The sequence below is a fragment of the Coenobita brevimanus genome, chromosome 110 (assembly GCF_032717465.1).
Source record: "Coenobita brevimanus isolate Jiangsu-jjx chromosome 110, ASM3271746v2, whole genome shotgun sequence".
Taxonomy (NCBI): domain Eukaryota; kingdom Metazoa; phylum Arthropoda; class Malacostraca; order Decapoda; family Coenobitidae; genus Coenobita; species Coenobita brevimanus.
The window spans coordinates 2,797,404-2,809,442 of NC_137063.1; the positions used below are offsets into that span (position 1 = coordinate 2,797,404).

A 12,039-nucleotide genomic window follows, 5' to 3' on the forward strand; every position below is an offset into this window, starting at 1 on the left:
GGATTTTTCCATGTTTAAAAAAAGATGTCGCCGCGTTGATCAATAAGCTACATAAATTTCGGAACGTCCAACCAAAGTTAAACTACTATATAAAATTCGTAACGCCTGCATGGGTAGAGTTAGACTAATATATAAAGCAAAAGGTAACTGAATGATACCGAAAAAGAAGTTGACCACATCGCATGGTATATTTTGTATTTCTTCCCTAATCTTAAATATATATATCATCTACACCTAAATATATAAAACCAACACACCACCTTCCAGGAATTTATTGATACCAGGAATTACCTTTATGTGTTATTCCTCATTTCAACTTGTTCACCAAACGCAAGGTAAAATGAATAAATACAAAACACGAAAACCGCAGTGTATCGCTTAGACAATACTGTTTTGCAGAACAATGGTTTTGCAATTTTCTTGATATGGAAAATGTACATCATGCACAGCACAAAAATTAGTAAATTCATAGACATCACATTTTACAGTGCAAAATAAACAGAAATTATTGGGACTCACAGCAGCGAGCAACAGTTTATGGCGATGCTGCATGACAGGATACGCTTGACTGAAACTGAGAGGAAAACACACACACCCTCCCGCTATGCCGTCTTGGCCAACACTGACTGGCAGTCTGACTGTCTGGCACACCGACTGAATGAACTCGTCAGGTATGGTGGCGTCATCCTGAGAAGGCGCGGGAAACATGGGTCCGGCGGTTTCACAAACAAACTTACCATCCGTCTCGCTCTATATATGGCCTTTTTAATTTTTTTTTTCTAGGAAGGACAAGGAGAAGAGATGCAGAATATTCCCATTTGTCTTGTTCTTTCTGGAAAAATAAATCTTGCTTACGACAGGCAGCTGGAATTGAGATTGTTCGTGAGTACTTAGCATGCGGGCCAAGGACATCGCATACGTTCATACCTTACGTTTAGGGTTTTACCGCTCAAATGTTTCCTATTTTCATCTTTGCCTACGTGACAGGAGGCTCCGTAGCACCTCTTTTTTTAGTGATTTAATCTGAAAGTTGCATTTAAACAGTCTTGTATGCTATTACACCCGTAGGCGAAAGCACTAAGGGATTATGTGTTTGGTTCCGTTTGTCCGTCCGTCTGTCTGTCCTTTAGCAAGCATTTGGGAAACTATAAGATGTAATTGCACCAAATTCGGCATAACGATTGAGGACCATCCGAGGAACAGGCAATAACAATTTGGCCTAAAGAGGTCATAGGTCACAGGCGAAGCACAAAATCAAGCTCATTTTTAAAAATCCGATTTTGACCAAACTATGCGGAAGGGTTGAAGGACAGGGAATATGTTTGTTTCAACTGGCATCAGGCTTGGCAGAACGCTCTAAGGCTGGCAAAGGATGAAATTCTGTTCTCAAGAGTGCTAAGGTCAGTATCACAAGGCAGTTTAAATGCTCTTGATCCGAATTGAGCCAAACTTGGTGGAGGGGATGAGGGTCAGGTAAGGATGAACCAATCGATTTTGAGAGCTGTCAGTCAAAGGTCAAAGGGCAAAGGGCAGGGTCAAAGATTCTGCTATACGATCAGAGGTTACGTGTCTTGTCAGAATAAGCGTTCATCAGTTTCGCAGCAAAGGTACGAATCAGAAGCGAGATAAAGTGCTTCAGTTCAACACTTCAGTGAGATTATTTGTCAACATTTTTTATTACACACACACACACACACACACACACACACACACACACACACACACACACACACTTTCCAACATTTTTCATTCACACACACACACACACACACACACACACACACACACCGCTCGCTGGTGCAGTACACGGCCCGCTGGTGCAGTGGTAACGTTCTCGCTTGCCAACTGGTGGACGGGAGTTCGCGCCTCGCTCAGGTTGCGAAAAGTTTCACTGACGAAGTGGGTGGTTACTGTCCCCCTGGAGCAAGGGGACGGGTGTGTGCGTGTGTGAAGGTCACAGCCTTGCCCTTAGATCGGACTATATGAGCTCTCAGCTCCCTTCCGGGAGGGTAAAAGCTGACGATCACGACCATCAAGAGACCCTGACCGACCCGGTGAATTACACACACACACACACACACACACACAAATACGTCTCCTGTATCGCCTAGACGACGCTGATGTTGCATTCTCGACGATATCTATTGTTTTTATTGTTTTCATATCGACACTGAGTCAATAAATCACCGAGCAAGAAGTGTTACGGAATCTCCAAAGCCACATAGAATACCATCTTTACCATCTTCCCTATGATAACGTCTTTTTCGACTTTTTTTTCTTATATACTCGTACTTTTTCATTAGCTTAAGAGTTCCTTGGTATTAAAGATATTAGTAAATGCTTTATTTCACTTTTACAGCTGCAAAAGTCTACCCGAAACTAATAATAAATAAAAATAAAATAAATGAGTGTGAAGCTACGTGCGGAATGCTCTCTCTCTCTCTCTCTCTCTCTCTCTCTCTCTCTCTCTCTCTCTCTCAGTGTGAATTTAGAGAGGGTTGAGCGTTGAATCTGTTATTATTTTTCCTGTTTACACAACTGAGAAGGGAGGATAATGGTGTGTGTGTGTGTGTGTGTGTGTGTGTGTGTGTGTGAGGCTCTGTGGGGGGGTCGGTGGGGAGGTCTGCGGTGTAAGAGAGAGCAAGAGAGAGTAGTAGTAGTAATAGCAGCGGTAGTAGTAGTAGTAGTAGTAGTAGTAATAGCAGCGGTAGTAGTAGTAGTAGTAGTAGTAGTAATAGCAGCGGTAGTAGTAGTAGTAATAGTAGTAGTAGTAGTAGTAATAGCAGCGGTAGTAGTAGTAGTAGTAGTAATAGCAGCGGTAGTAGTAGTAGTAATAGTAGTAGTAGTAGTAGTACTAGTCTCCATTAACTACCTCACTACTAAACCTTCTTCACTCTAACCTGGCCTAAAATTGCCATCTCTCCATCTTCTGTGCCGAGCTGTAACAATAGATTAACGCTAGAATACTGTGCTAGTCACGAAGAAGTGCTGTGGATGTGATTGAAAGTGTTAAGAGAAATAGGTTAGCATGGTTTGGCCACGTGGAGAGGGTGGGGATGAGAAACTAACTAGGAGAGTGTATGTGAGTGAGGTGGAAGGCGAGAGAGGGGGAGACCAAGGATGAGGTGGATGGATATGGAAATAGTGTGAATTGGAGGGAGGGTGACTAAATGGCAGGACAGGGAGATTTGGAGGCGATTTGCTTATGGCCACCCCTTACGGGATTAAGGCGTCTGGCTACAGATAGACAGATAGATAGTTAGACAGATAGATAAATGGACAGACACACATATAGAGAGATACACACAGACATAGATAGATAGATGGATAGCCACATAGATAGGTAGATAGATAGACAGACAGACAGACAGATAGATAGATAGATAGATAGCTAGATGTTACTGATGCAAGATGTCTATATGAAAACGACATAAAAGAGAATGTTAAGGCGTAATAGGTAAAATAAATCGCTAAGGAAGAGGCGTTAGGGAGCCTTCCGTGGAACTCAGAATATGACCTGACCTCATAAGCCGTATCCTAGGTCATTGTAGGTGTCGCAACACCTTTCTCTTACCGATTCATTATGACCTTCACGATAAAATTTGCTTCAGTATTGCACAGGAAAATAAGGTGCAATAATTTCGTGGAATAAGTCGCTGAAGAATAGATGTTGCGGGGTCTTTCTATGCTCTCTCTCTCTCTCCTTACCTAATTATTTTACGGGATTGTAAGGCTCGTCATATCCCATATCTACCTATCTATCTATCTATCTATCTATCTGTGTGTGTGTGTGTGTGTGTGTGTGTGTGTGTGTGTGTGTGTGTGTACGGGGATGTCCATGTACGTACGTGGAAGTGATGCAAGTGTCGTTTCCTGAGGGGATTACATCCAGGAGGCCACGGGGGATTTACCGGAGGGCAGGCAGGAGGTAGGCAGGGCACGGCAGGAGGCAGGACAGGCAAGAGGAGAGGCAGACACAGGACGAGGCAAAGGTTGAGAGACTGATGAGGAGAGTGCGTGAGAGGGAGGGAGGAGAGGCAGACACAGGACGAGGCAAAGGTTGAGAGACTGATGAGGAGAGTGCGTGAGAGGAAGGTTATTGAGACTGCGATGCGGCCACCACACTTCCTTGCCACACCACCACCACCACCACAAAATTCACCACACAAACAATCACTTCCCTCCACACGACAACACATTCATTCACTACTTATTCACTACACTATCACAGTACATAAAATCCTTCTATATATCCTGTAAAAGAGATCTCTGGAAGCGTCTGGCTGGAGTGGCCGTCCTCTGAAGTCCGCAACAACAGCATCCTTTTACCCCTTCACTCCCGGAACGTCATTTGTTTTTCTTGTTGCTGCTGCCAGACGATTTTATTTAATGACTCATCCACGACGTGCAGGGGTTGATGAAGGCTACATTTAACTTTTCTGTTTTGAGAAGTCTCTAAGCTGACTAATGCCTCTGAGATCAGCAAGAATGAAAGTAATGCGTCATCGGAATGAAGTAGTTAATGTCTGTATTATTAAACAAAAATGTAAAACTACTTACTACAGACATGGGCAGCCAACGGCCCGGGTGTGCCCTTCATACAGCCGCCCGTACCTTGTGATTACATGATTTTTTCGCTGGCAGGTCAGATAAAATGTGCAATGGGATGATTTTGGTAGTGACGCGGGAGACTTGGTACTTTGAGCTGCCATAAATACAGCCGGTACGACATCCATTATATCTGGCACTGAATCTGTGCTCGTATTAGTTTGTTAAGTTTCAGTTCTGTTATTACAGCATGTTCCTGTCTCTGGGCATATGACTGCAAAGTAGGCGACTTCCTTGGGGCTAGTTTGTGGCAGAAATCAAACTGACCCTCTGTCTATCACAGGAAAATCACCTTTTTAGGATTCTATGCTCAGAGACCAGTGGTGTGGTATAGAGTATGCACAAACTTGGTGCAAGGGTATGCACAAACTTGGTGCAAGTGACACAGGTAACTATAGAAGAGAGAGAGAGGGGGGGGGCAGTCTAAGCCGGTATGGGGGCAGTCTAAGCCGGTATGCCGGCAGACAAAAGAACTGTATGGGCTTTATCCCCTTTACCTTACCTATGCCCACCCCTGCCTGCATGTTAGGAGGGGTGGCCATCCAGCCCTTGATCAGACACAACAATGTTCGTACAGGGCACAGACTTACAAGTAATTGTATGTGAAGGCAGCTGTGCTCCTGCTTCCGGCAAGTTGTGCGTAATGAATGGAAAAGAGAAGCTTAAGGAAAACTCATCCAGCTTCGGAAGACATCTTTCGGGGTTGTCTATCTTACAGCCAGACCCCATAATCCCGTAAGAGGTGGCTGTTTGAGTTAGTTGTCTTCCGGGGAGGGATACTAACTCACTTGTTGACACGTAGGGAACACGTATGGGTTGGTAATATGGTTACCACCCAGGGCGTAAATGTTTTCCAGGAAACCATTAGGCATGTCACTCAGTGTAAAACCACCTGAAAAGGAATGAATATTAACAAAATGTGACAAGAAAGATGGAAGAAACAGGAAGAGAGAGGGCAGACACAAAAAGAATGATAAAGGTGAAAGAAGAAACGTGAGTGGATGATGGTAGCCACCACCTATATAGAGGGTATATATATATATATATATATATATATATATATATATATATATATATATATTATATATTATATATATATATATATATATGGGGGTAGGGGGGGTTTCAAGAATACTCCCCCAGTATCCCTGCTTGTCGTAAAAGGCGACTAAAAGGGTTGGCGGAGGGTTAGTGCCCCTCCCCGAAAAACAACTAACTAAAAAAACAAACAAGAAGCCTCGGACAAGGACTGACCAAACGTTGACGACCCAGGACCGGACAAAGGACTTGGTAATGAGTACATGGAATGTAAGAGGAGCGAATGATGAGGTGAAAGAGAGAGAGATTGTCCAGGTGCTTGAGGGTGCGAAAGTGGATGTATGTGGAATAACTGAAACAAAATGGAGAGGAGAAAGTGTGAGAGAATGAGAGTATGGATGGGGTATATGTGCAGGAGTAGGTGAGAATGAGAGGGCAAAGGAAGGAGTATGTATAGTTGTGAGTAAAAGATGGAAGAGGAGCATAAGACAGTATGGATCAGTTGGGTCAAGGATTGTGTGGGTAAAGTTGAAAGTTGGAATACAAATGTGGGCGATCGTGTGTGTGTATGCACCAACGCAAGATGGTGCTAGAAGAGTGAGAGAAGAGTTCTGGACAAACGTGGAAGTGTGCATGGAAAAGTTTGGAAGGAATGAGAGAGTGTTTTTGATTGGTGATATGAATGGTAAAGTTGGGAATGTGAAGGTGGATGGAATAGTTGGTGAGTGGGATGTGCCTGCTGAGATAGATGAGAATGGGAGTGCGTTAGTGGACATTTGTGCTGGGAGGGGGTTGGTGATAGCCAATACCCTCTTCAGGCATAAAATGATCCACAGGTATACATGGCGAGTGATGAGAAGGGTGGGTGGTGAACTGAATGAAAGGAAGGCAATGATTGATTATGTGTGTGTGGATGAAAGGATGCAAAGATGTGTAAAGGATGCAAAAGTGTAAAGAGGTTGGGGGAGTGGACTTTCTGACCACTACTTGGTGGTGGCCAGAATTAGAATGCAAGTAAGATGGAGGAATAGAAGAAGAGAAAGACGAGAGGAAGGAGTAGTTGCAAGGAGAGTGGAAAGGTTACAAGAGGATGAGAAAAAGGCAGAGTATAAGAGAGAAGTGGAGGAACGATTGGGCAAATATGAATTGGAGCAGATGGGAGACGTGGAAGGTGTGTGTAAGATATTTACAGAAGAAATATGTGCAGCATGTGATGTGGTGTGTGGAAGGAAGAGAAGACGGAGGGGGGTGCAAGGAACAGCGTGGTGGACTGAAGAGGTGAAACAGGCTGTGGCACAAAAAAAGAAAGCATACAATGAATGGATGAGAAATAGGGGCGTGGAAGAAGTTGAGAGGCGGAAGAGAGAGTTATATGTGGAAAGAAAGAGAGAGGTGAAAAGATTAGTAAGAGAGAGTAAGAAGGGAGTGGATGAGGAATTTGGAAGGAATTTGAGTGTAAAGTGGAGGGACTGTAAGAAAATGTTCTGGAGAGTAGTGAAAAGAGTAAGACAGGGTGGAAGTGAAGTTAGCAGAGGAGTGAAAGATAAAAATGGTAGATTACTAATGGAGAAGGGAGAAAAAGTGAACAGATGGAGAGAACACTTTAAGGAATTGTTGAACGTAGAGGATGGAAGTAATGCGAGTATAAGTGGCTGGGGAATGGCTGGGAGAAGGAGGGAGGTGAGAAGACAGGAAGAAATCAGTAGGATAGAAGTTGTGGAAGCAATGAAGAAAGTTAAATCGGGGAAAGCCCCAGGAATTGATGGAGTTTGTGGTGAAATGCTGAAGCATGGGGGTGAGATAGTAGTAGAATGGATGTGGAAGATGTGCAGATTGGCCTGGGAGGAAGGTAGAGTCCCGGAGGATTGGAAGTCAGGTATAATTATTCCCTTGTACAAAGGAAAAGGGGAAAAAGAAGTGTGTGGTAATCATAGGGGCATTTGTCTTCTTAGTATAATAGGAAAAGTGTATGGTAGGATACTTATAGACAGAGTTAGAGAAAGAACAGAGAAATTAGTTGGAGAAGAACAGGGAGGCTTTAGGAAGGGAAGAGGTTGTGTAGATCAGATATTCATTCTTAGATCTTTAGTGGAAAAGTTTCTAGAGAAGGGAAAGAAGTTGTTTGTGGCTTTCATGGATTTGGAGAAAGCATATGACAGGGTGGATAGACAAGGATTGTGGAAAGTGTTAAGAATATATGGAGTAGATGGGAAGTTGTTGAATGCTGTGAAGAGTATGTACGATGGTGCGAAGGCTGCAGTGCGTGTGGATGGTGAACTAAGTGAATTTTTCTCTTTGAAAGTTGGTTTGAAACAGGGATGTGTCATGTCTCCATGGTTGTTTAATCTGTACATGGATGGGGTAATAAAAGAGGTACAAGGTAGGGTAGTGGATGTTGGAGTGGCCCTGGTGAGAGAGGATAGTGTTTGGAAACTCCCTGTACTGTTGTTTGCAGATGATACTGTGTTGTTGAGTGAAGACGAAGGGGAGCTGCAAGGCTTGGTGGAAGAGTTTGAGAGAGTGTATAAGAAACGGAATCTAAAGGTGAATGTAGGGAAGAGTAAAGTGATGGTCTTTGAGAAAATGGGAGAAATTGTGTTCCCCCGAGCTAAGCCCTGTATTGGACTATATAGCCCCGCTAGGGTTACAGGAGCGAGCTACCACTCCCGGCACGGCAGCCCGGGCGAGGCTCGAACTCGCAATCCCCCGATTACGAGTCCGGCGCGCTACCACTGTGCTACCGCGCCCCCCTTATGGTCTTTGAGAGAGGTGAAGTTAGTGAATGTACAGCGAGGTTGGATAGTGAGGAATTGGAAAATGTGAGTACGTTTAAGTACTTGGGTAGTGTGATGAGTAAGGATGGAGGTTTGGAGGGTGAAGTGCTTGAAAGGGTACAGCAGGGAAGAAAGGTTGCTGGTTCTTTGAAAGCAGTGATAAGAAACAGGGAAGTGAGCATGGAAGTGAAAAAGTTACTACATGACAGTATTGTGATACCAACTCTAACGTACGGAAGTGAAGCTTGGACATTGTTGGAAGGACACAAGTCAAGAGTGAGAGCAGTGGAAATGAGTTATTTAAGAGGAGCCTGTGGAGTCACGTGGAGAGACAGGCTGACGAATGAGGATATAAAGGAGCGTTGTGGTTTACTCACCTGGTTTACTCACCTGGTTGGCTACCCTACTACAATTAACAGTATGGCTCGGTAGGAATCTGCATTACAAGAAGTAGGGCAGCCCATACCTGCTGGCACGCCAGCCTCGTTTCCTATATACATCATCATCAGAATAGACTAGTGATTAGAGGCTGAGTTTTGTGCCATATGCACGGTAGTTGCACTACTTGAAGGATTTCGAATTAAGAGTCGTAGTTATTCTATATAGTCGAACAGGATGTGACCTAGTTGTGAGTGGAGGGACTTTTTAAATGATGCAACTGAGTCAGCACTAACAGCATCATCTGAAAGAGAGTTCCAGAGGTCTATACATCTGATGCTGAAAAACCTGCGTCTACACTCAACTGAAGTGCGGGACTTGGCCACCTTGAATCTATGGCCCCTGGTGTGAGTTAATGAAGGAAGAGAAAAGAGCTCAGGCGGTGCAATTGGGGACTGGCGATGGAAGATTTTCCAGCATTTAATGAGGTCAGCTCTGATCAGTCTCCCTTTTACAGAATACAGGCCCAGGTTTTTCAGACGGTCGGCATAGCTGAGTTCAGACAGGCCATTGATTTGCTTAGTCCATCTGCGCTGTACAGACTCCAGGAGCCTCTGATCTCCGTGGTAGCCTGTGTTCCATACAGTGGAGCCAAACTCCATGATGGGTCTGATGTGGGATTTGTATAAAGTCAACATAAAATCTCGGTCTCGACAGAGGGTGGACCTAAGTAAATTATTTGACAGGCCTGCTGCCTTTTTTACCGTATTTCTTATGTGCGAATGAAATTTTAGTGAACTGTCAACCAAGATACCTAGGTCTTTGTGTGTAGTTTCTACGGAGAGCCTGGTGTTGTTCATGTGATAGTACTGAAGTGCGCCAATAGAATTCCAGTCTACTGGACCTCTCTGACATCGCAGAACAGTACACTTGTCAAGATTAAAACGTAAACCCCAGGACTCAGCGACATTGTAGACCATATCAATGTCCTTCTGGCATGTACTTATGTCTGCAGCTAATGTGGAACAAGTGTTTTGGCGCAACTTAAGGTAAATCTTCATGTCATCAGCAAAGAATTTACATTTGGAGCGTATGTATGCGGAGTAGAAAGTTTATATATACCAGAAATAGCAAGGGGCCTAGAACCGATCCCTGGGGAACTCCATTGAGAACATTCCTTGAGGAACTGGCGCAGCCAGAACAGACACTTGCATGGTGCGGCCGGACAGGAAGTCAGAGATCCAAGTTAGCAAGGAACCACTGACCCCAAGTAGCCTCAGCTTGTCAGTGAGTATCGAATGGTTGACGATGTCAAAGGCTTTGCTAAAGTCAAACAAGACAACATTCACAACGTATCCAGTATCCATCCACGACGTAACATCATTATACACGAGTAACAGTTGGTCATCTACCGTTCTACCCTGTCTGAATCCATACTGCTCATTTGACAGCACTCCATTAGTGTCAAGGTAGTTGTATAATGCCTCTGTAATGAATCTTTCCAGGGTTTTGCAGCAGACAGAGGTTAGGCTAATAGGCCTATAGTTAAGAGGTTTGTGTCGAGAGCCTTTCTTGAATATAGGAATGATAATGGATTTTTTCCAATCATGTGGCAATTTACCAATGGTGACAGACTTTTGAAATATCAAAAACAAGGGGTAATGCTAAGGCTTGGCAATATTTCAGAAGACTGGGGTGGAGGCCATCAGGTCCCATACTGGTGTTCGGGTCCAGTGCTGCGAGCCTATTTCTCACTTCTTGCAAGGATAGGGTCACTGTGTCGAGGATACCCTCAAAAGTTTGGTGAGGGAAGGGAGCGTGAGGAGCATGAGTTGAGTAAACAGTACAAAAATGTGTAGCAAAAGTTTCTGCCATCTGAGTACAGTCTGATGTTAACACACCATTGTCCAATCTTATGGGGCCTACTGAGGGTACACCTACTTTCTTATTTCTGATGTACTGGTGAAAAGGTTTTGAGGAGACCTGTAGTTTTCTAATCAGTGACATTTCGTGATTGATTTGCATGTGTGTAAAGTGGTTACGAAAGGTGTCGTTGAGAGAGTCGTAGTGTGACAGAGCTCGGGAAGCCTCAGGAGATAGTCTTCCATAAACATTCCTGGAGTGTTTGTATGTTTCCCAGGCTTTCCTGCGATGGTTTTTTAAGGCCTTGGGTGGTGATCTGGGAGGTGAGGGAGGTGTGCTAGGCATATTTGGCACATACTGGTCAATTAGTGGGCTAAGGATGGACTGCAATCTGTCATACATGGCATCGATTGACAGGCTTTGGAATTCAAAATGCCAGTCTATTTCACGCAGATGATTATTTATTTTGTTGTATTTGGCTTTATGCCAGGAGCGCTTGGTGTGCAAATAGCTATCTGTCACCACAGCAGCCTGGAAATAATATTGTATTAGCACAGGGCAGTGTCCACAGCTGGGCAGGGGACTCGCTACCTCAATTTCTCCAACTCTATCATTCTCGGATGTGAAGACAAGATCTAGAGTGGTGCCTGAGCTTAGATATGTGGGCATAGTTACCCACTGGTGCAGACCCAGACATGCAAAACAGTCCAGGAATGACTGATGGAGAGGAGGATATTTCATAGCCAGTGCTGTGCTTGATTTCCAGTTGATAAGGGGTAAGTTAAAGTCCCCAACAATTAGAACCTCTTTGGATGGACAGAAGTCTAGTAAGAAATTTAGTAGTGCTTGGTTATCAGCATCACTGTTAGAAGGAGGGCGATATATTACTATTACGTACAGGTTAAATGTAATTAAGTGGATGGCACAGACATTATCACAGTTGGTGTTTATACCTACATAACTTATTCTACTCCTTATATATATACATACTCCATGCTTACGGGTATTGCCTTTGGTGTCGGTACGTGAGAGGTTAAAGTTATTAATCTGAACAAATGAATCGGGAATTTCAGGCAGCAGCCAGGTTTCAGCGACTCCAAAAATATCTATACCATTGTCTAACAGAAAATCAGAGATGACATGTAATTTATTAATTATACTATTTACATTACAGAACTGACGAAGAGAGTGTATGTGAGTGAGGTGGAGGGGGGAAGAGGGAGGGGGAGGCCGAGGATGAGATGGAGGGATGGGGTGGAGAGGTACAGTATATGAGAGAGGGGGTGTGAGTTGGGAGCAGGGCAGTGAAATGGCGGGGGACAGGGCAACTTGGAGGAGATTTGTTTGTGGCCACCCCAAACGGGATTGAGGCGCCTGG

General features: G+C 44.1%; 1 protein-coding gene across 1 annotated transcript in view; it reads right to left on the reverse strand.

Moving 5' to 3' along the window:
• The window catches only part of LOC145417406 (ectonucleotide pyrophosphatase/phosphodiesterase family member 1-like), a 42,691-nt gene extending 33,231 nt beyond the window's left edge, over positions 1-9,460 (reverse strand). The window contains exon 1 of the mRNA XM_080286085.1: positions 9,314-9,460. Within this exon, the coding sequence (XP_080142211.1) occupies positions 9,314-9,460 (147 nt within the window). The remainder of the gene's footprint in view (positions 1-9,313) is intronic.
• Positions 9,461-12,039: the final 2,579 nt, after the last annotated feature.